At 34.0% G+C, this 24,967-nt stretch overlaps 1 protein-coding gene across 1 annotated transcript in view; it reads left to right on the top strand.

Annotated features, from left to right (window-relative positions):
• The window catches only part of LOC123524194 (protocadherin Fat 4-like), a 63,653-nt gene that overhangs the window by 2,728 nt on the left and 35,958 nt on the right, over positions 1 to 24,967 (top strand). Inside the window, 31 exon segments of the mRNA XM_053517995.1 lie at positions 25 to 174; positions 546 to 745; positions 1,224 to 1,326; positions 2,558 to 2,768; positions 4,683 to 4,895; positions 6,373 to 6,579; positions 7,025 to 7,141; positions 7,442 to 7,563; positions 8,411 to 8,572; positions 9,109 to 9,279; positions 9,508 to 9,672; positions 10,216 to 10,362; positions 10,631 to 10,853; positions 11,149 to 11,330; positions 12,797 to 13,036; positions 14,044 to 14,211; positions 14,464 to 14,634; positions 15,465 to 15,632; positions 16,227 to 16,361; positions 16,794 to 16,983; positions 17,941 to 18,167; positions 18,496 to 18,732; positions 19,084 to 19,245; positions 19,777 to 19,945; positions 20,092 to 20,240; positions 20,662 to 20,796; positions 21,723 to 22,133; positions 22,324 to 22,572; positions 22,902 to 23,057; positions 24,169 to 24,336; positions 24,630 to 24,794. Coding sequence (XP_053373970.1) covers positions 25 to 174; positions 546 to 745; positions 1,224 to 1,326; positions 2,558 to 2,768; positions 4,683 to 4,895; positions 6,373 to 6,579; positions 7,025 to 7,141; positions 7,442 to 7,563; positions 8,411 to 8,572; positions 9,109 to 9,279; positions 9,508 to 9,672; positions 10,216 to 10,362; positions 10,631 to 10,853; positions 11,149 to 11,330; positions 12,797 to 13,036; positions 14,044 to 14,211; positions 14,464 to 14,634; positions 15,465 to 15,632; positions 16,227 to 16,361; positions 16,794 to 16,983; positions 17,941 to 18,167; positions 18,496 to 18,732; positions 19,084 to 19,245; positions 19,777 to 19,945; positions 20,092 to 20,240; positions 20,662 to 20,796; positions 21,723 to 22,133; positions 22,324 to 22,572; positions 22,902 to 23,057; positions 24,169 to 24,336; positions 24,630 to 24,794 — 5,673 coding nt within the window.

Below are 24,967 nucleotides of genomic sequence, written 5' to 3'. Positions count from 1 at the left end.
TACTGACTATGATTTATTTTACAGGGCTATACATTTAACCAAACATGCAGCGCCTATTGTGCTGATACTGACTGGGTCCTTAAAGGGTCACCGCAGAATATTAGCTGCAAGGAAGATGGCTTGTGGACGGAAACTCACATATACTGTCTCAGACCTAATAAACCTCCTATAGGGGTATGGATAATAGATAGACTTGACGTTAATTACAGAATAGCATATATAATTTCTTTTTGTTTGTTGTAAGTTACAGAAAATCATACACAATTTCTTTTTCTTCGTATACGTCACGTGTTTTAATTTAAAAAGATGTTTTATAAATGATTATGTTAAAATCTCGATTCATTTATCAATTTGTTCTGACAAAAGTTCTTTCATTTATATCCTTCAGCAGTATAGAGGAATTCTTATTCCATCGTGTTAACCAGACTTGCCATATATGCAGTCGTTTTGAAATTAACGCTTTTAGCTTAACTATTTAAAAATAAATTGATATTGGTTAGTTTTAACTACAACTGCCATTCTTAAAAATGTTATTGTATTTCTAGATCACGATAGACGAGACAGTAATGGTAGAAAACACACCTCAGGACACATGTTTCGCTCATCTCTCAACACTGACATCGGAAGATGAAAAATCTGAATTCCATTCCTACAATATAACAGCTGATGATACAGGACGGTTTTACATAAAGGAAAATAGAGTATGCCTCACAAGAACTGCCAATTACGAGGAGACACCGGACAGGTGATAGGACAATTGCATGCACGAGATAATGAAATCACTTCGTTATGATAATTAGTTACCCTACCATGTTGTTCGTAAGCTTTGTAAAAGGTTATATCAAAGTCTTAAGTTAGTGGTCAGTTTGTTCTAACAAATGTCTCTCCAAACATAATATTCATTTCTACATTTGTAGTGTTGATTGGTCATTAGAAATAAAGTAGCACCTTTTGTGCATACATGTGTTTAGATTTGATCATTTTGTTCGTTTACACATTTAGAAAAACAAGAGAGAAAATGTACACAAAGATATTTCAAATTCCTAAGCTGTAAATGCAGTCAACAAATAATGAAAAGCTGTTCCTACACTGAAAGAAACGTCTTGTGATCCTTGTCTCTCAACACCATAAAAATTTAATAGATTATGAATAATTTGTTTTAACGATTTCTGTGGAATTAAAATAACTAACTTGTGAGTCTTACTATATTGTATACATTTAAGATGGAATGTCACATTTCGAAGTTCTGACATTGAAGGGGAATATGTTGAAGAGACTTTCGCCTTTGAAGTTTTGGATGCTAACGGCCCGCCCTCATCCGTGAAGGTTTGACATTTTTTAAATAAGCCGCGCCATGAGAAAACCAACATAGTGGCTTTGCGACCAGCATGGATCCAGACCAGCCTGCGCATCCGCGCAGACTGGTCAGTATCCATGCTGTTCGCTAACAATTTCTCTAATTCCAATAGGCTTTAAAAACGAACAGCATGGATCCTGACCAGGCTGCGCTGATGGTCTGGATCAATGCTGGTCGCAAAGCCACTATGTTGGTTTTCTCATGGCACGGCTCAAATAAACATATTATTGTGAGATTAGTTATAATTCTACATTTCCAGTGTCTGAATGTAATAATAATAATAATAATAATAATAAATAATAATAATAACAACAACATCTTTATTTATAGAAGGTAGCACATGTAGATATAGATCAGTACAAAGTACAAATGATGCATCTTAATTAATTTTAAATGTGGCCTTCTGAACAACAACAACAACCTTATACAATTTACACTATCACATAACCTAATTAATATCACATTCATCCTTATCAATATCACATTCATTCTTAGACAAATACCCCTAAAATAGATATTGCCTTTAATTATCCATTTATACAATTTTCATTTAGGCAGTCAATTAGTTATAATAATCAATTATATCATAATGGCATAGTTATGATTCAGCTGATATAAACAAAGGGATTCTTTCATTTGGTATTGAATTCCAAACATATGCACCATTGTAACAAATGTGTTTTTTTACCATAATTTGTAAAATATTTAGGTATAACTATGTCATTATGAGCAGCAGATCTTAGACTGTATATGTTTCATTGCTGGAAAAGGTTAAGATTTCAGAGATATATGGAGGTGCTAAATTGTTGCAAGCTTTGTAAATAAGACATCCCGGGTGGAAGTTACATCTTTAATTAAATGACATCCACCCAAGTTCTTTTAACATATCATTTGTTCTTGTTTGGAACGTTTTATTCAATATTATTCTTGCAGCTCTACATTGAATTTTCATTATTTTCCTTAAAGAACTCTTATTTCCTTGACACCATACAGTACAACAATAATCAAATATTGCACTATATATATGACATACGTAAAATTTTGTCTTCACAGAAACTTCATGATATTAATGAACAGGTTAAATTAGAATATTATTGAAAGTCTCAAAACTGTGTAACTCGAAAATGAAGTTCTATTTTAGAGGAGTATCAATTTTCATGGGTGGTTATATTCTTAATACTTATTTGCTTGGTTTTACAGCTTGAGCCTGATACCGTGCCGGAGAATAGTCCCGCAGGTACAGTCGTTGGCTGCTTTAGTGGCACAGACGATGACCCCGGCCAGAACTTGACATTTACACTGGTAAATTCTCTACAGAAAAAGTTCACAACGTTCGACGAGAATGGACAAACATGTTTGAAGGTATCTTTAGAACACTGTTCACTTGACAATCCCTTTCAGCATGTGTATCGTATCCTTACATGTCTCTTTGGTTTAAAGATTTAGCTTATGGCTTTGTCTTTTACAGAATATGAACAGAAATTATTTGCTTCTTGTTTATCTCAGGCAGAATATTTGTTTTTCATATGTACTATGTACATCACTGCCGACTTTTGAACCCGAATCAACCATCTGAGATATGTATTACGAACCCGACTTTACATCTTGTCCTCTTAGGAGTTAAGCGATGAAATATTTAAACATAATGCTAGAAGGGCTTTAAGCAATGAAATATTTAACATTACTGTCAGGACTCGACAAACAATTCAACATTTGCAATTAGGTGTATTCTTTGATTTAAAATGTCTTTATTACCATCACAACCCCATGAGCGGTGGAGGAGTATAGTTTTCACGCTGTCCTTTGGTCCGTTACTCCGATTTCGTGTCCGCTCCACATCTAAATCCCTGAAAGGTTATCTATGACTATAAGGTGACAATGTCCATCTCGTCCTGATGACTTGCAAAACCATGCTCCAGTCCCTACTATACACATCCAATAATTGAGCCGCGTCATGAGAAAACCGACATGGTGCGTTTGCTACCAGCATGGATCCAGACCAGCCTGCGCATCATTTCTGTTCGCTTTCAAAGCCTTTTGCAATTAGAGAAACCGTTAGCAAACAGCATAGATTCTTACCAGACTGCGCGGATGCGCAGGCTGGTCTGGATCCATGCTGGTCGCAAACGCACTATGTTGGTTTTCTCACGGTGCGGCTCATATAAAGATAACATTTGAAGGTGAAATTGATTGGTGTCCACTCAATATCTTCTAAAAATCAAAGGCTGTTTATTAAACTTGGCTAGATTGATCATTTGCATTGAGACAACATACAGAAAAAAATGTCCCTGATGTGCCTGTCAACGGCCAAGGTCACAAATGAAGGTCAAATATCACAGCCTTAGGTTTGACAGATCCTGAGCTTGAGTCTCTGTCGGGCTTTCAGTGTTTCATCGGACTGTTTCACGGCAATATGGATTAAGTGAAAAATACTGCAGTGAGTAATATTCGCGGCGATTTTATTTTCGTTGATATTCGCGAAAAGAGCGTAATTCTTAACACCCGCGGATATTTAAAATTATCCACTCCAGATGAATAAGCCGCCAGGAAGTCCGAATTCTAATCAACGCAAATGTCTCTGTTGTTTATCAAAAGGCAAAATAAAAATTTCGCGAAAATTACCAAATCTAAGTTATATTCCAGTACTTAATTATTAAAATGTCTATATGCGCACAACTCTTTTGTTGAAATATCATATGAGAAATATGTGAACATTTGATGCATTTTAAAGCATTAAAACTTCATATCTATGTTTTGTAAAACTTAGGTACTGTCTTTAAATATTATTTATAGTAACTTTATAACCGTGAAAAGGAATGTAATGAATTTGATATATTGTCTGGATGACAATTAGAAACAGCACCGAGGGCAAAAGTGTAAAATTTTCTTGAATAATTAACGAATTATGTCCATTTTTGTTCATATTTCTGTTTCTGTTCAAATTTTGTTTGTTTATTACTTTACAACTGCTAGAAGGAACCATTATTATAGATGACAGTAAAAGAATTTTCTTTGCGCTAGAATCGTATTGTCGTTTTTGGAACGTTTGAAATGTATCCTTGTTGTTCTTCAATAACTGTAATATCATCCCCTCTTTTCTATATATATTGATAACTTTTCTGTTGAAGGTATGTAAAACATATACTAACTAATGAGAGAAAATGCAACTTTTATGCTTTTAATTGCTTCCCTTATTCTTTTGAAAGTAATGATGCTAGAGACGGACAATTTGAATTACTTCCCCTTTAATCCCAAGGGACAAAAATCGTTATTCGGTGAAAGATAGCAATTCAACGATTTCTAATACAATTTTAGGTTCTTCAAGAATCACAACCTCTCTGTGCTACTGATGGAGGGGTTTACTGTGCGCTGAACAGGGAATGGAGATTAGAGCATCGTGTCAATGTGAAGGTCACAGATGACGGAACCCCACCCATGTCGTCATTATTTGAAGTGCCTGTCTATCTTAGTGATGTTAATGACAGACAGACAGCTGTCAAAATCATTCCAGCCATGCTTCCTGAAAATGTTCCACCAGGTTCGTTTCTTCGTCTCCGTATATCTCAAAGAATGCCAAAAATTTCTGATATTCATTCAAATTTTCCAAATTGTTTCGGTATTGTATACAGTGTTAAAGAATCAAAACTGGAAGAACTTCTGCAAGGAAAAAATCAGTATTATTCAAGTACGATCTAAAATACATTTTATTGCATGACAGTACTGTAGTTATAAAGATAATTTCTAAAGTGAAAAGTCATGTATATATTCATATAATTATCATTACAAATGACAATATTGTCGTCATGTCGACTTATCATTTGGCGTCATACAGGTGCCGAGATAGAGTGCAACTATATTTGAAGTACTATTTTAAATAAAAATCAAAATGATATAACAATCATTTATTAGGCGCTCACAATTATTCAAGAGGCGTCTACGCACTCTTAAATTATATCTCGGGACGTGTAACGCGTCCATATTGTAATGCGACTCCCGTCATACATGTGCCAATAAATAGTAATTCCCAATTTCATCAACATTTCTTACATACCAGATATACAATATAAAACACAACCATATTTTAATGTACATGTATACAGATACTGACTCGAAGCGTTGAATAGTTCACTTGAGCTAGACCCTCTTAGAACTATTCCAAAGGCGTGTATAACCTCTATATCGTGTTGGTAGGTTCCTCTTGGTTACATTCTTTGCTTCCAAAGGATCTTTTTGTACAGATTTTATTAACTATCACAACAGCAATTTTTAAGTGCCGTGCGGCAGCTGTAAAAAGTCTCCCGTACTTGGATTCAGTGTTGTTATATTTTTTGTGTGTCTTTATTAGGATCATAGTGTCCATTTAACATAATGTGTATTAGAGTTTCGCTTAAGCCGATGCAAGAGGGCGTGAGAGCTATTGCACATTTCATTACCTCTGATGGGATCTTTTAAGGTTTTATTTACATTTAAATTTAACTGACGAATTAGTAAACTTTATAAATGTCGAAAATCTTTCCAACTGTATAGAAGCATGCCTATTTCACATCAGTCAGTTCAAATGTTTGCAGTTCGAAAGCATTTTTGGTTAATGTGTCTTTGACAAACTATGATATTATTCAAGATGAGTGATGATCATATTAATGGAGATGAAGTTGGATTGCCTTTTCAAAAAGACAAAGATATAATCCCCACCCACCCCCTCAAAAACCCTACAGCTGTGTATATATAAATGTATGTATGGGAGTCTTGCAGACAATATCATACACAACGTAGATATAACAACATTGGCAATGCATTGGGACGGTTAAAGAGAAAGCACCACGGGGAAGTTTAAACCATTTTATGATGCACAAAACCCGAAATCCATGTGTTCAGAATTACAAAACAATGTATATAAAACTTAAGACACCAGATGAATCCCTTACATGCATAAAGGTAACGAAATACCCAAATGCAGATCACAGAAACGCTCGTGTATAAATATATAAAGCAATTTTTATTAAACTCTATATCAGGTGATCCACTTGTGAAGTTAGTGAGTGTCGACGAGGATGAGAATCAGACTTACACATATCGTATTGTTAGTGATGCCAGCGGGTTATTCAGCATTGACGGAGACCATCTCACCGCCAGTAAAACATTTGATTATGAAGCAGAAAGCGAATCATTGTTTGAAATTGAGGTTGAATCGACTGATGATGCTTCGCCACCATTGACTGCAAGTATTATTTAGACTTGTTACATGAATGTCATTCTCCATGGCTCACCAATCTACGATCTCTGATAAATTAATATGGAAATTCATATCCATTAATAGGATCCGAATTGTTCCAGTTGCTTACCTACGTCTGAAATTCAGTCAAATGTTCAACACTTAACCTTGTAGTTATAGATATCTTGCATAGAAACGATGGCTCCGTCAGTTGTTTTGGTTTGCTTGGGTCAAGGTCATTGCTACAAACGAACTTAAAACATAAAACATATTTTACTCAATAGCGTCTGTTAGATACTTGAGTAAGAAATGAGACGAAGATACAAAACTTACATCCAGTTTTTAAATGATATAAATTTTTGTAAGCAGAGAATGTTTTTAAGAGTGAAACCATTATCCCTTTCGGAGTGGGATATCAGTTTAGTAAACTTTCTTGTTTATTTAGATTATTTCAGCCCTGAAGCTGAAGATTGGAGATGTGAATGAGGCTCCCTTTCAGCTCCAAGTGTCATCATTAAATGGTGTCTATCCTTATAATCTAAATGCACCTCGTGTGCCAGAAAATCTTCAAGGTGAGTTTATTTACATTAAGATCTTTATTAAAATGACTCTGATAACTGTAAGAAATGTAAACTTTAAACTTTTTTTGCGATCAAGATACAAGTAACCCACTATTTCTATTCCTACGTAACATTACTAGAATACAGAAAATACCACAGCCAATTAGAAATAAATTGCTCCTTCTGTTGAATCTGGCTGAACAGCAACTGTGTGATTATCTTCTCAACTGCCTGCACTGTTTAATATGTAAAAGGTTGACCGGACTGGAGTTTCTGTAAATATGGTTATTTGTATTTCTCACACTATTGTAGGTATCCTGGGTACTGTTATGGTTAAAGACCAAGATCTTGCTGATGTTGTTGATATCTCCATTGGGAGAAAGGAAACAGATTTAAATAACCTCCTGCTGTCGCCGAGCTCTTGCACAAAAATGGTTAGCAGTTATACATTTAAAGATATGTCTAAATACATATTGAGCCGCGCCATGAGAAAACCATCATAGTGGCTTTGCGACCAGCATGGATCCAGACCAGCCTGTGCATCCGCGCAGTCTGGTCAGCATCCATGCTGTTCGCTTTCAAAGCGTATTGCAATTAGAGAAACCGTTAGCAAACAGCATGTATCCTGACCAGACTGCGCGGATGCGCAGGCTGGTCTGGATCCATGCTGGTCACAAAGTCACTATGTTGGTTTTCTCATGGCGCGGCTCATTTTTCTTAATATTACGTGAACTACTTCAGTGTATACTCTTTCATGTTCATCAGTTATTAGTGTAGGTTATCATGTATTGTCACTATAATGCATAACCAATTTGTATTTAAACATGAGCACCCAGGATGGGATCAGGCTTTGAATCATATTTCATGAGAAACTGGTTTTACCCTGAAAAACGTAAGTACATAGAAAATTACATACTTGATAGAAGTCATGATATAAAATTCGAAATCCACATGAAAAAAAAATTCTGAGAAAATAGCTCTGACATACTGAAAATGTAACAAAAATTTCACATTTTCAAATACTTATTGCCAGTGATCAATCTTCTTTATTTTTGCTGTATAAATATTCCATGTGCAATGGAAAGAATCCAGAAACTTCTAGGATATACGTGCTTTATTCTGAAACATTTACTTTTTCCTCGAATAACGATCAGTTTTGGTAGGGGTCATAAATGTACTACCCCCTGTCTTGTTTCAGTCCTAGGGTGCATAGTTCAGAAAATGTGTCCTTGATTTACTTGCCCTTAAAGCTGCGGTTAGTAAATATTGTTGTGTTTGCAGATCCACCAGATGTACTGCACAGCGACGTTATCAATGATAACAGCTTTCAATTATGAGAGGAATAAATTTCATAACTTTTCATTAATTGCAACTGACAAGGCTGGTGAGGCAGCAGTTCTTAACGTCAGCTTGGAAGTACTTAACATGAATGACCCGCCCTCTGTAAGTATGAACGATAATAGATGAATGTGCACATTTATATAAACTCGGTATCTAAAATTCCAAGGGGCTAGGCGTTTTACTTCACAAGTTAACCAAAATTCAACTTATGGTCATAGTTTTGAAAGTAATAGAAACAAAAAAAAAAAAAAAGAAATAAAAAATAAACGTGGAAAGCCACGGTCAAAGAACGCTACCTTCTTGCTGTGAAATCGTGTTACAGTACGTACGTATGGATACATGTACACGCTTGTGACGCATCACCCGAGATTCAAACCTTGTGCTCTATTCAAAATAGAGCATCCCTTGTTGAATTAAACGGAAAACTATTTGTATTTTATTAAATACTTTTTGAAGTGAGGTAGTGTTAAAAGGTTGGTCATTTTAGGCCTGAATGTAAAAATGATTTTTGTCTTTTATATATATTTTTGTAAAAGGATAAAATGTAGTATTTGGTATAACAATAACTGATATTTTACAACGGCTACAAGTAAACCCACGTAGAATACATAGAAGTCTTTTATTTTTATTTTTTACAGAGGTTTCTTTTCAATGGCAAAGAGATTCAGGAAATAACAGTCCCTGAGAATAAACAAAATTTTAAAGTAGGAGATTTCTCGGCCATTGATGACGATAAAGAAGATAAACACCAATTCAAACTTGTCGACTCTGCCAATGGAGCTTTCTTGCTGGAGGGAAGCTCACTGAAGGTTGAACAAGAAATTTAGAAAAATATTACATTTGAATCGAATATTTTAGACATGATGTTTAAATTTTATCCTGACTGGTTGATCGGATGTTTCTCAGTGTGCACTTGATTTTAAGTAATGAATGCATATTTTATTAACGTGTATGTTCAAGTAATTATGTTTCTTCACAAATCAGACTTTGTTTATACTTCTTGTTTTATGTTTTAACTTAGTTGTTCTATTCCGCAGACATCAAAAGCCGACATTATTGACTTCGAGCGCCAGCATACTTATAATCTAGTTATATCGGTCACTGACGACGGTAAACCGAGACAAACTGCTCATTTTGACGTAACTGTGAAAATTGTAGATATAAATGAGCCGCCATCTTCAACACTGCTTTCAAACAACAAGGTATATTTTAGAAATACTTATATAAAGTTCTGAAAATTTTGAAAAGTTTTTTTTGGAGCTGCTATAAAGAAAATGATTAAGTGATTATTGTTACATTTTAGACATTTGATCGAACTATCACTTTTGATTTAAATTTTACATGTAATAGTTTATACTAAATTATTTTAGCTCGATTGGGATGAAGCTTCAAGCTTATGTAAACCTCTCTCGACAGCGTCCTATAAAAAGCAGCACTGATGTCATATGAGAAGACGTGGTCGTGGCCCAAGTGGGACTTGAACCCACGACCTCACGGGTTAAACGGGGACACTTAAATCAATTGGCCATCGCTTCACGTTCGATTTTTACATGAATTAGACAAAAATGATTTTCCTAACTTCAATGTTACACTTTCAGGTTTTATTATAACTTCTGCTGGGTAAAATTCAAATGATACTGAACCACATTATCACATTTTGATATCACGGAAAATTGTTGCAATATCTTATATTTAATGGTTAACTATTTCTGTACTATTTAATTAAAGTTTACTTTTATAAACAGGTTAAAGAAAATAGTCACGAGGGTGTAGTAGTTGGAAAATTAACAACATCAGATCCTGACAAAATTATAGGAGAGAAACAACATTTCATTTATACACTGTCTGATGATTCGCACGGAAGATTTCAGATTAGCGGAAATACACTTATGGTAAATATTGAATTATTTCAATACAAAACACTATAGTCTAGTTAAAGATGATAGTGCATTTATAAAATAACGAACAATTCATTCACACCGGTGGAGGGCGTGTGGTGAGGGCTTGTTTAGTAGACCTTATGACCAAATATTGACAGACAGGTAGTATTTGCTTTTAAGTTTTCAGACGTAGTAATCAGAATTGATACTTAGAAGACTGTTTATTATTCATTTGTGTTATAGTTTATTTTGATATGTAAGTTTAATTTGAAACATTCAGGTCAGAACATCTCCACAGCTGTGTGGATTGTCTACATGTTTGTTAGATTATGAGAAGGAAAAGAGTGTTACAGTAAAAATAATCACATTAGATGATGGCGAACCAAAGATGCAAAGAGAAGACAGATTTATTATAGATATTGAAGACACGAATGATCCACCGACTGATATAAGAATCGATGCAAATATGATAAAAGAAAATGAACCACCGGGAACATACATAGGTATTTGGTTAATGTACAATTCATGCCTTCTTTATAAAGTGATAAGCGAGTATAGAGACTTTTCCATATATGTAATCATTGGCTTATTATTGGTAACTAAAGGCTGCATATGGCAAGTACCATTGTTTCAAAGTAGAAGAGATTAAGAGCAAATTCACATTTCATAGTCACGACAAATGTTTGAAGTATTTACTGCCATAATTACTTTTAAGGACTTAGTATGTCTTTATCTTTATTATCACAATATTTTATACTTTAAGCACTAATACATGTGCATATACATATTTTTTCAAAGGAACAATAAGCGCTAGGGACGTCGATGGTGACAAAGTAATATATTCACTACAGAATTTTGTTGACGTATTTGAAATACAGGACGGGAACAAACTAGCTACCAAGGTCTTATTGGATTATGAAAGATTGAATAATTATAGAATTGTTGTTTTGGCTGAGGATGATGGTGACCCAGAAGGAAGAGTTAGTATGCCTGCCTATTTCATTCTATGATTATGTTCGAGGGCAGCTTGCAGTTCCATTGACAGTTTACCTTCCATTGACAGTTTACCTTTAGTAAATAGAGGCTAATCATTTGTAGTTAACCTGGTAAAACATTGCACGATAATATAAGTTACGAATATCAAATAAAGATGTTGCATTTTGAAATATGTTCAACTTCTAAGGCAGTTGCCATTTTGAGCCTACATGTTTATTGGCTTACGTTTGCAAACTATAGCTAAACCCGCTGATCTATGTTACATATATGATTAAGAAGGACGTTTTGTGTGACATGAAAAAGTAGCATCATCAGATCACATAAACAACAAGGAAAAGAACATGTAAAATGTGATCTTTCTGTAAATAAAGCACTACCTTATTGCTATGATCTATAGACCTATAAGTAGACTGCATTTCGTAACTTCTATATCTTGATTTTTTTAAACATTTACTCAAGGCAAACATATTATATTCTCTTACCAAATGTTTGATTTGCAAATGGCGGCCTCCGAGCAATCAGATTGTCTAAAGTCTTGTATTACGTAATTGTAGCACAGGGAGGTTATTGCAAATGCATAACAAGAAGAGGTAGAACAGTTCTACGAGCATGGTTGTGTGTTGTCCGGAAGTATAGCCTCTTTTTAGATCCAAATTACAAAAGTCAAATTATTTTTTATATATGATATAGGGATGTTCATAAAATTTCCATGTAAGCAAATCGTCCGTTTAAATGTTAATTGTGTAACATTTTCAGCTTTAGGTACATGTGTATATATTTTTACGTTTAAGAATAAGTTTTATATTCTATAATTTACCTAACAGTACCCGTAATATAAGGATTAATAGTGGCACCAAGAGCTGGAATTTGAATATTAAATTGCAGAATACATAGTATTTAATGTTCTACATTACATATATCAATAATGACATTTGTTATTTAAATGTTTCATAAAATTCTGCCAGGTCATATCCAGTTTTATTCTTCTAACGACAATGCATGTTTGTTGTAATGATCATAATGTCACACGTTCAAGTGTTGAATCACTTGCAAACCATGCCGTAGACATCTGCCATGATACAGACTCTTGCCACCGTCTGACAAGTCCTAGAATTGTACATTTATAATACCAGGTTACGTCCGGGTCACGTTCTATCACACAGACGCCGTTGCGTCTGATCCAAAATACATCTTGTAACAAGCAGAATAGTTACTGAAGTATTAAAGAGACCGAAGTATGTTACACTGGATATATAAATGATATTGTCAATTTAAAGCTGTCGTAGTCGATCGGGAGCGAAAAGTAGAACTATTGCATCTGCATTCAAATAAAGAAGTTTATACAGCACTGGCGTAATTAATCCTCAAGATGTTATGAACGATGTTTAACAGAGAGAAGACTGCCCAGACTAGACAAACAGAAAAAGTAAAAATAATTTTAAGTTGCAACCGAAAGATATTTTATTTTAACCAGAGCGAAGAAACGCTGGTGATTCAGGTCGTGAATGTAAATGAACAGCCAGTTTTTCTCAACTTAACCAAGGCATTGTCAGTAAGGGAAGATACAGATGGTGGAGATTATGTTGTTACCTATGCTGTATCAGATCCTGACTCTAGAGAAGATCTAACTGTGACCTTAATGGACAACTCGGATACGTTCTCTATAAGTTCGCCATCATGTAAAACAATGGTAAGGTCCATTGGTTTTTGATCTTTTGAGTAATTCTCTTCTCTGTCTATTAACGTACTGCCATATATACTTTTGCACAGCCTGAAGGATTTTGTGTTGAACTGAACGTCGTTAAAAGTGTCTTATTATCGTTTTTTATTGGAATATTTCATCCCTTATTTGTATCTTGATTACTAGAATCAAGAACCAGTCTGATTATCGTATCTAAAACTGAGTCACTGTCTAGTGATTATTCATGCTGTGTTTGGCTCTTTCAACCTTTTAAACAATTACAAAAGTGTATGCTGAACCAAGTGCGATGAAAGAACAAAACTCCATTCATTAAAGAAAAGTTATGTCCGAGCTAACCACTTTTTTCATACCCTTATATGAAAGGTTAATTTTCAAAAGCCGAATCATTATACTCTCATTTTTGTCACCGATTTTTGCTGGAAAACTAAGAATTTTTAGGACCAAAGGTAATGTACATGTCAGATAATATTGTGTTTAGAACAGTAAATGCATATATTTCGAATTCTCGTGCATGCCTCCCAGAAAGTTAGATTTCACAGTGTTAATTTATAAGTATAAAACCTCTCGTAAACGTCAATTACACTATTAATTAACAAATAATCAAGGCCTTCGAGTGGTTTATCGTCTGATTTACCACGGTTCAGAGTTCAGATGCGTAGGAATTGAACGCCCGAGTGGTTAAATACTGAAGCATCTGAACGATGAACCGTGGTAAATTAGACGATAAATCACAAGAAGGCCTTGATTATTTTCATTCTGACATGCTTATTGGTATATTTTGATAAATATTATGCTGGACTTCATTTACGCGAGGAGTAATGTATCGGACGTCAGGCGGCAATATGACGTCATAAATGACGTCATTATGCCATCTTACCGGTCCGCGCGTCAACCGTTGTTTATCACAGGATATACAGAGCTTGATTTTCTTCTTTGTTTAACAGGAAATCAAATCGAGCCGTGTTAGATTAGTGCTTTGCCTTTTTTTCTTACAGTCACTTACCGGAGCAACTGACTGCACAGTAAACGTCATTTTAACTTACCAGTTAGACGCCATCAGAGCAGTAATTTATAGTATTTCCTTATCTGTTACTGACAAAAGTGGATTAACTTCTACAGAAACTTTGGATATAAACATACTAGACGTAAACTTCAAACCAACGGTAAAGAATTTTGAAAAGAAATGTTCTACATTCTAAAGTGAAGTGATCGGTCACTCGTTTGCATGCCTGTTTTAAATAAAATGTTGTTGATACCTGCTTTTGGATAAGTTTTCTCTATGTAAATAATATTTTTTCACTCAAATATTTATAAGCAACATTTTCAAGTCTTACAGTGATATAAAGTCAACATTTGTACATACAGTAATGACTATGATGAATGAAATGATTAGCAGTATTTCTAAATATGTTTAGGATATAATAATAGACGGCATATCCACAGATGAGATACATGTGAAAGAGAACTCAAAATCTGAAGTAATAGCAAAACTTACTGCAGTTGACAGAGATACTGACCAGAATCATGCGTATAAGATATTGTCAAACACGAGCGCACTCTTCAAGATAGACGGAAACGTGTTAAAGGTTTGAAATAGTTTTTCGTACATAACCATCTTTTTGGTGTAAGTTAGTGATAAACTGTTTATTAATTTTGGCTTTAAATTATATCATGCTGTTGGATGTGCCAGTATTATATAAAGGTCCTTCTCCATAATAGAAACAAGTGGAATATCATATCCCTAGGTCGCTCAACACGACAAAATGAAAGTATTGCAGGTTTGGTTTCAATGAGCCTGTTCGGTAGTGTAAATGGATGCTACCGTCCACGCCCTCTAGCCATGGGTTGAGCAGACATGCACTTATGATATGTAACACAATTTATAACCATCCGCTTGTTCATACGACGATGTTTTATTGAACCTTCAATGATATTTTAGAGCACAGTTCCATGAAAATAATCGTATGATACACAGTTAAAATAATGGACTTGGCCAAAATTGAAAAATAATGAAGTGACCAAACCAGAGTTTAGAGAGAGGATCCGAGATTATGGACCCTGCGTATCGCAGAAACAGTAAAAAATAAAATAAATAAACAGCAGGCTCCTTGTATATAAAGCGTGATTTAACTATACCCAAGGCTGTGAAAATAGGTGCATTGCAACAAGCAACTGTTGCAATGTAAATTTAAAATAATATACTTTGGTAATATTTAAGCCATTTTCAAAATATCAAATGGTACGAGAGAGATTTGTTCAATGTATTTTGTTACAGACATATCTCTAACTAGTTTTACCTAGTTATACCTCTAAAATTGGTAGCTGGTTTATTTTAAAGATTTCCGACAGACCAGCGATTTATTAAAGAGGCTTGAGATTGCTTCCTATATATAAATCATATCTTACAAATTTGCAGTCAAAAGCAGATGCTGATATTGACTTTGAAACGATGCACTCAAACTTGACAATAGAGATAGAGGTCACAGATTCTGGAGAACCACCACGTTCATTTCGAAAGTTATTTACTATCATTGTTAGAGACATCAACGAGGAACCGTCGGGAATTACACTCTCGTCTAATCAGGTTAACATTTAATTAAACGTTTTTCTCTTTCGAAATATTGCATTGAGAAGCATTCAGTGTAAAATAATTCTGATTACTGCATTTATTACATTAATTTCTAAAAGTGTTTAAATTTTAAGAACATAATACTAGACCTGTCATTTTTAAGAAAAAAAACATAAACAGATTTCATGATGTATTAAAATATATTGCCTTTATTTTTAAACTATGAAGCTCATCTTGCATTAAGCATTATCATGCTGGACACAATTGATTCTGCCTTTGCGACTAGTGTAGATCATGATCAGCCTGTACATCCTAGCAGTCTGATCATGATCTACACTGTCCGCCATTCAGTCAGTATCTTTAAGGCAAGCACCCCTTTTAACAGTTAATGGTACTGTCCAAATTGAAAGATGGATAAGTTTATTATAGAAATTTAGAAGGGTAAGGGTTAATAAAAAAGTATCTATGTGTGCATGCATTTGCATGACTATTCAACAAACAAAATCTTTTTGCATTTCTGTACTTTTACCTATAAATTTGGGCTTGTAAGTTTCAATCATCTGAATATTAGGGATTGATGGAGTTATAAAACAGTTTTATTCTGTTTAGATTTCAGAGAATTCACTTACAGGCTCAACAGTAGGAAGTATTACTGTAATAGACCAGGACAGTAATCAGGCACATAGACTGATATTAGTAAATGATGGAAATGGACGTTTTTTCATAGATGGAAATCTGCTACAAGTATGTTTATATTATACTTATCTTTTTAACTTTTTACCATTTAGAGAAAGCACTGTATGCCTTCCATAAGTTCTTTTACATATAGAATATTTTTTAAAAATATATCAGTGTAAATTTTGGGTCCTTACATAATCTTGTGGATAAATAGTACATTGTATAAATAAGCTATATTTCTTTACTGCTACCTTACTGAAAAGACGAATTTGTCATTATATTTGTTTATCGTCCGAATACTAAGCGCTATGTGTAAGATCTTAACGGTTACCTACACAACAAACGTTATTGCTTTATGGTATTTTCATGTACTTTTGTCATATTTTAAAGCAAGAACAAAGAACATTTAAGACTTATACGAACAATTAGATATATGAAGTTCGAAAAGGTAGTAACGTCAGATAACCTGGATATATTTGTACAGATTATATTTTTCAGGTTGCAGACGCCGGAAAATCATGTTCGCAAGACTCTGGATACAACTGCAAAATAAATTACGAGGAAAAATCAACGTATAATCTTAGTGTTGAAGTGATTGATTCAGGGTCCCCACCTTTAGTAGCGTTGTATAATATTACAGTAGATGTAAATGATGTCAATGAGAAACCAAGGAATATTAAAATTAGTGGTAAGCTTAGTAGAGTTCAGGAGCAAAATGAGGTTCTAATCTTGTAAATGTGGTGCGTTTACTTACCAATTGTTTCAAGATGAATACCAGCTCGCGCTTTAATTATTAATCACTAACTGTAGATATATATTTGAAGGTGAACAAAGCTTTATCGGACTTTAACTTCTGCTCCTACAACCAGTGGTAGATTAATTTTCTTGCACACTGTATTTCTAGAAATTGTAGAATAATCAAAGCAAAGCGAATTATGAACACAAAGCGCCGAATGTTATACAGTACAACTAACATAAAGGGACCACCTAACGGAAACGTCTGTAAGGGATTGATTGGTGCTCGAGCCCTTAGGGCGAAGGTACAAACGTATCCGCAGGGATTTTGAAGATGTTATAACACGAAATGAACATGTGCTAACGCTATTCTAGCAGAAATCGCGAAAAAAAAAAAAACTAATTAATGAATACATTTTCCCTCAACGTCAAATTTCCCTGAAATGCGCGAGAATATCTGAGTTGTTTTTTTTTCACGTTGACGTCATTTCCATTTGAATTATCCGTTTTGTGGCCGTAATACGTTTACGTTTACGCTTTGCCACGGAACGAGCATACATAAAAGGTGTTATAACAGCACGTGAGCGCGAGAATCTCTCTGTAAACACACGTTTTCTCTTGTTAAAACACCCCCGAAAAGTGTAAAGAGCAGCAGTTTAATGCTAGAATTTGTGCTTTACATAAACAGTGAAAATGATTTATAAAGTGCAAATTCTACGCCTTCAGAGTTTAAACTACTCGTACACAAGCATCTAACTAACGCAGTTAGCATCTTAGGCTGAAACTGTAATAAAACGTTTGTCGAATTATTTATCACATTACTGCCGCTTAAGTACATAACAATAAGTACATAACAAGTGTTTCAACATATTTGAAAAAATAAAACGTAGCGAATACCATTATATTACAGAGAACAAGTTACAGGTAGGTTCACTTACAGATACGCTGATTGGAATTTTAAGTGTGGAAGATGAAGATCAAATTCAAGCGCATACTTTTGAGTTGTTCCACACATCTCAGTATGTAAATGTTAGAGGGAATGGCCAGGTCACTCTCAAAGAGGGCCCAGATCTAAACGAAGGTCAAGTCATTGATTTTATCGTTAAGGCTACAGATAACGGGAGTCCTCAAATGTTTGTAAGTTTTAGCTGTAACATTTTTGTTAATAAAACTTATTATTTAAATAACTTGAAATGTCTATGCCACTTATAATAAGCCGAACGAAAGTGTTAGTAAATACAAACCAGTACAATGTATAATATTTTAGGATCTTAGTGGTGTAATAGGACATAAATGAACTTGTTTGCAATGTAAATGATATTGTAATATTAGCTATCATTAATCAAAAGTTCCTATACACATTGTATTGACCACGAGTTATAAACACAGCTTTACGTTAGTCGTAAACTAAAGTAAATTTTATAATACAAATATACGTGAATTAATAGTGACAAATAAATCTTAGACAACAGAGACTATCACCATCGTAGCTGTCGGTACAGACATGCTGACCGTCACGCTAGAAGCTGTCGGCGATTCGGTACAACTAGAAGATGGCAGTATACAAATGGAAGAAAATAACCTTGTGGGAAAGAGCATTGCTATGTTAGTGGTGACGTATCCTTTGGAAGATCATACAGCTGTCGCAACAGTTGTAAAAGGAGCAGAAAATGTCCAGACTGGATCCATGGAATGCAAAAATGTAAACAAACTATTAAACATTTATTTAAAAAAAAATGTAAAGTCGTGAAGGGAGGTTTGATTCTTTCATTACGAATTCAGTTAGATTTAGAGAAATATGTTTTGAAAAATTATTTTTACTGTGTCGAGTCATCCAGTAAGCTGATATCGTTATGGAGCAGTTAGATGTATTTTTCTGTGAAATGATTTTAAGATATTCATTTTTCAGAAGTCAGACTGAATAAAAAAGAGGTTTTACCAATTGTCCGAAAGTCATTTCATATTTAAAGCTGTTTTACAATTCTTAATGTTTGTGCGAAAAAAAAACAATATACATGTATGCTTTCCATCCTGAAATATTGTTGTAACACAGATTGATGGTCAAACAGCTTGCGAAGTTGAACTATTACCACAACGTGCTATGGACTATGATGAGACCAAATGGTTTGACGTTATGTTGAAAACAACTGCAAATCATGCTAAATCTATTGATACCTTCCGTATATATGTGAAGAACAAAAACGAAGCACCGACAGTTAGTAATATATTAAATGATATTTATACAAAAAAAATTACTGTTCCAAACAGTTTTTCTACCTATTGACAAACCTATTGTACAAGTTTGCTTAACGCATTCTAAAACGAATATATACTGTTTAAAATAGAGTAGGACTACCCTTCCTGTTTCTCATTTGAGTACAGCGATATATAAATGCATGTAAAATGAATACAGTTACAGTGTTTAACATTTCCATGTACTATATCATTATATCGTTACGTGTCATCAAAATGACGATCTACTAAAATCAGCGTACTATCTGAAATATCATGAACGAGTTTGCCCGGTAATGGCACGATTGCATCAAATGGCATCAAGTGTTACATGTTATATGGACGATAGCAGAAACTGACACCCATTGAAATTCATATCTCTGTAGGCAATAGCCTCATGCCTTGTGTTCAGAAAAGCCGCTGTAATTCTTAAATGCATCTTTTATTTATATGCTGACACCTTGATATAATGAAAACATTGCTGTTTCATAATGATGAATTTTTTCTGCTCCAGTCTATACAGTTTGGTTCCGGCATGATTGCAGTCAGCGAAAACTCTAACAACCAACTTCTGGGCCAGTTTTCTGTCAGCGACCCGGATATGTCAGACTCTCATATGTTTACAGTCTCCGAAAATAATAAATTTGTCATCACCGAAGAAGGAAAGATATTTACGTCAAATGGTATAATGTTTTGCCTTGGAATATTCAGTTTCACATTTTTTATTTTTTATTTGGGTATAGAAACAGTGCGTTGAACTGACATGAAAATATTTCCGGCGATATTTGTATGTCGTATGATATTGTATATACTATCTTTAAACTTACAGATGCGGAAATCGATTATGAGAATGACAAGTATTTATTGATAACGGTGACAGTAACTGACGTAGGTGCCCTTAGTCTTACACAAGATTTCAATGTGACTGTGACTGATGAAAATGAACCGCCATCCGGGTTATCTTTAAGTAACAATATGGTATGTTACTAACCAAGTTCTTTTTATTATCCGCACGTCAGTACTATGTGTATGTTGAAATGTTAAGACGCACGAAGTCATTACTTTTGTTCAACAGACCTCCAACGAATTTATATATTCACATATTTATTCGTGATATTTCATGAAGGAGTAGTTGCTAGCACCTCTTGTTCTTTACATATGTCCCTGTACACTGCGTTATAATTCTTTTTGCGTAATTGCTTATATTACTTATAATACAGTTTGACAACATATTTCACGTTTAACCTTGTTTGCATATTCACGATTTAAAAAAGAAGACCTTAAAGTCAGAACAATATTATTTCTAAGACCAGATATCATGCACAAATTCATAGAAATACCGATTATTTTATCAAGTAAAAAAATTAACAGTATCAACAAATCTTTTTTTAATTTCAAGATCCCGGAAATGTCACCAAATGGGACTGAGGTTGGCACATTTATTGTTAGAGATCCTGATTCTGGACAGAGTCATTCTCTTGAGCTGGTGTCACAAACAGATGCCCGTTTCATAATAAATGGATCTAAACTTATGGTATTTATAAACTCGGTTTCTAATTAAAACGCTGCATTTAATTGTTTAGCTTTAGTTTTAACATACACATATGTCTTATTTTGGAGTGCATGTCATCTTTTGTTTCTTCAGTGCCTGGGGTGAAAGCAAAGCTACACATCTCTGCTTTCCTCCAGTGTCTTTAATACTACGTTGGTAAAGGAGCCATCCACTATTGTTCAAAATGACGCTTGGAATATAAGTCAATTTCAACCGATTAAAGCTTGCAAGTTTTCGTCTTATGTAATTTTATCTATTTCAGATTGAACGATGTTTGTAATAAGTTAGCAGAAATGCTGTTGAAAACAGCATTAAACCGAAGCAGTTTAACAAGTATACTGAACTAACGCTTAGCCTTACTACTTTTGAGAAAAAAAAATCAAACAACACAAAATCATAGAAAATCATGAAAATTAAACAGCATATAAAACATGTATAGATCTATTACTCTACAAAACAATTGTCAGTATATACTGATATATTCATTGATTTCTGGAAAAGCGTTGCTTAAAGGGGCAATACTTTCGGACAGTTCAGTGCCTTTAAAAACTCACCATTTTCAAAGAACTGTTACATGTCCTCTGTTTGATGCATTTGCATTAGTGTCCCAGTGCTGACATTTCACATTACTAGGTGGAACATAACTGACATTTCACATAACTAGGTGGAACATAGTTTTTCGCAATTATTTATTTTTCTTTCTTTACAAATGGCATTCATATTTGAAGGGGACAATTTTTTTTAGAATATTTTAAGTATCCATCGAAAAGGACAGTACGGCAAAATATATAATGGTAAGGTATATTATTGACCAGAAAAGATGTTGTTCTTTTATCAGATATTTCTGTGTTTTGTGAATATACTTCTAAACCTTAAACGTCTTATTCGTTAATTTACTGTTAATGCAGGTTGGAAATGACGGCCCACAGTGTATGACAAAAGGAGGCACTCATTGTTTGTTAGATTTTGAAAGTCAGTCTGAGTATGACTTGACAGTGAGAGTTACAGACAGTGGTGCTACAAACCTAGCTGCAACTTTTGTCATTAAGGTTCAAATTACAGATGTTAATGATACGCCGACGTCTGTGTCAATAAGTGCAAACAAAATCCCTGAAGACACGAACATTGGGACTATCTTTGCGGTGGTAGATGCTTTTGATGATGATATTGGACAGACCTTAATATTCGATATAGCTGATAATGATTATTTTGATATTGAAGATGAAAACCTATTCTTGATAAAAACATTAGACTATGAAACATCACCAGAGCACAATATTACCATTTTTGTAGCGGACGACGGTGAGCAGCCTTCTACGGTGAGACTTTCTTGTGTTATTCTACCTCACTGTATAGTTACTGTTTTAGATGTTTATATGTAACAGTAAATTAAGTGTTTAGTTATTGTAATGCGATTTCGTTGTATAACAGATAAAATTAAAAGGAGAATAAAAATAAAATACCTAATAATCCATTGTATATTTCTATCTTAGTATGTCTTGTTTGCAGGCTACAGCAGTATTCACAATACGCGTAATTAACGTAAATGAACCACCGTTTAGTATGCTATTGTTCTCTACTGCTAAGAGTACTTCATTATTTGACGTTGATTCACCATCGATATCAGAGAACTTGGCAACGTTAACATATATTGGACAGGCTGTTGTACTGGATGGTGACAAAATGGACAAACTTTACATTGAAAGCATCAACAGTGATGTAGATGTGAGAAATGTTCATTGTATTCCAGTAACTAAGGTAATAGACGGTTTACATTTAACATCTAGTATCAATTTGTTGTTTAATCAACAATAATACGAAATGATATTTAAATAACAAGAGTTTTATTTATATAAATTGGAGGAAACTAAAATGTTTCATCTTATACAATTTGTTTGGTCTGATTTCGTGGTTAAGTCACAATGATTCCCAGATGTTAAAAAGAAATGTTGCCTGAATAAAGAACGCGATTTGTCATATTAAGCTATAATCAGACGGGATAAATCGAGGTTTTAAACAAGACGATGCAACAATTTAGAATATATGCAATTTAGTAATTCGAGTTATTTTGATCTAAAATGTTTTAGGGAACCCGTTGCACTGCTGATGTTAGGTCTGGTCGTGTGTACGATTTTGAAGATGAACAATCATTTACATTGACACTCATAACCACTGATAATGGTGGACTTCAAATACGGAATGAAATGACATTACAAATAACAGACTCAAATGACCCACCAACGGTAAAAATAATACAATATGATTTTATTGTAGAGTCATAAGGGTATTTTATCATCAAAGCATCATCACTTACAAAGCCTTGGCAAGTTAAAATAATATATAAGATATACATAAATAGTACCGAAAGTTTGCATCTTTTTCGCCTCTTTTTTTGGCCCCTACTTCAATGTTTCATTACATGGAGAGGATGGATCTTAAAAGCAAAATTATTAAAAGGAAGCAATAGTACTGACATTAGATGACGCTGCGAGAATGTTTGCTTTATCTTCATTTCAAATTAGGACACTTTAAAAATTCAAGCCATATATATAGATTTTTAGTGCAAAGGTGTGAATCAGCGGTGGTTACAAATAATGGCCATTTCTGAGACGCAAGTCTTAACAAAAAATGACCTCGCATTGTGGTCTTTATGTCTGAAATAAAGAACTTATCTCCATATTTGCCTAAAATGCATACCTCGCAAAAATATTTTAAACAAGTTTAGTTTTTCAACATTTTCATTGCAGCAGTTTTGTATCGGTCCTCTTTAGAAGTTTACATAATCTTTAAAAATTGGTCTGCGTGTATGTTCTTTGACATTTTTAGAGTGCGTGTATCTGTTGTCCAGCTCGGTTCCAAAACAAATTGTAGGGATGTTTGTTTTTGATTTGGCGTTTTGAAATGTCGAAAATTGACAAAAATATATAGGTTTTCGACGAAAACTTTTATGCATAGATAATATCATAGACTAAAATAATATCGCATTAAAAATATGAGAGTTAACGAAGAAAGTATTTAAAAGACATTCTTTTTACAAAGTTATAAAGCCCAAATCTGTTTTCTAAAATGTAATGATTATATTCATCTAACACGTCAACACACTTGAAAATTATCATTTATATGTTTATTCAGCATTCTTCAGCTAATTATGTATTCTATTCAAGAAGAAACAATGCATCTGCAAGCAGTAAATGTATTTCGGGCATCGGAAATGTATTCTGACAGAATGAAAATGTTTCTTACACAATGACAGTTCATAAGTTGTTTAAATATGACGAACATTTGATTATTATAATATGTACAATATGTTACGATTATACTAATTTTAACATTTTTGATGTATTTATTTTGTAGAATATTTTTTTGAATGACGCTGAAACTTCAGAACTAGTAATTCCTGAAAACTCAAGAAATATTCTTCTTGCAAAGCTAAATGTTGAAGACAGCGAGGAAGAACAGCGTCATACATACATACTTGGTGGAGATAGTTCTTTTCTTCTTATCGCTGAAGATGAGCTTTGGGTATCTTCTCTTATTATTTTTATTACAAGAGAAAAGAGATAAAGGCCATCTGATAATACTTATCAATTAAATTTTAAGAATCTATGATCCGATATGAATATTTCTTACTTTCACAGAGTAGGTCAAAATAAGACGAAAGTACAGTGAATAGAATCCTAAGCGCATTTTAATACATTTCAGATTTGCATAAGTGATCAAAATGCTACAGAATAGTATTTCCATGCTATCCGGCAATGCGATAGCAAAACAGTTCATAAACATGTGAATTAAAATATTTAAAATATTTGTCTCAGATAACATCAGCTGCGACACTGGACTATGAGACTATTAGAGAAGTTCATTTTACTATTCGTGTGACGGATAATGGAATTCCATCACAATATTTCATCAAAGAAATCTCTCTCAAGTTAACAGATGTCAATGAAGCCCCTTCTGAACTGTATATGACAAAACGCACTGTGAGTTTTAAGTAAATCATTGAAAATACATTTATTTATTTCGTTGGGTTTATCGTCGCACAGACAAATGGTAGGTCATATGGTGACTTTCCAGCTTTGATTGTTGCGGACGACCCCCAGGTGCCTCCCTGTGCATTATTTCGTCACGAGCGGGCACCTGGGTAGAAAACACC

Source organism: Mercenaria mercenaria, chromosome 1 (assembly GCF_021730395.1).
Source record: "Mercenaria mercenaria strain notata chromosome 1, MADL_Memer_1, whole genome shotgun sequence".
NCBI lineage: Eukaryota > Metazoa > Mollusca > Bivalvia > Venerida > Veneridae > Mercenaria > Mercenaria mercenaria.
Note: the sequence above shows the minus strand (reverse complement) of the source record. Positions and strands in the feature narration are given on the sequence as shown.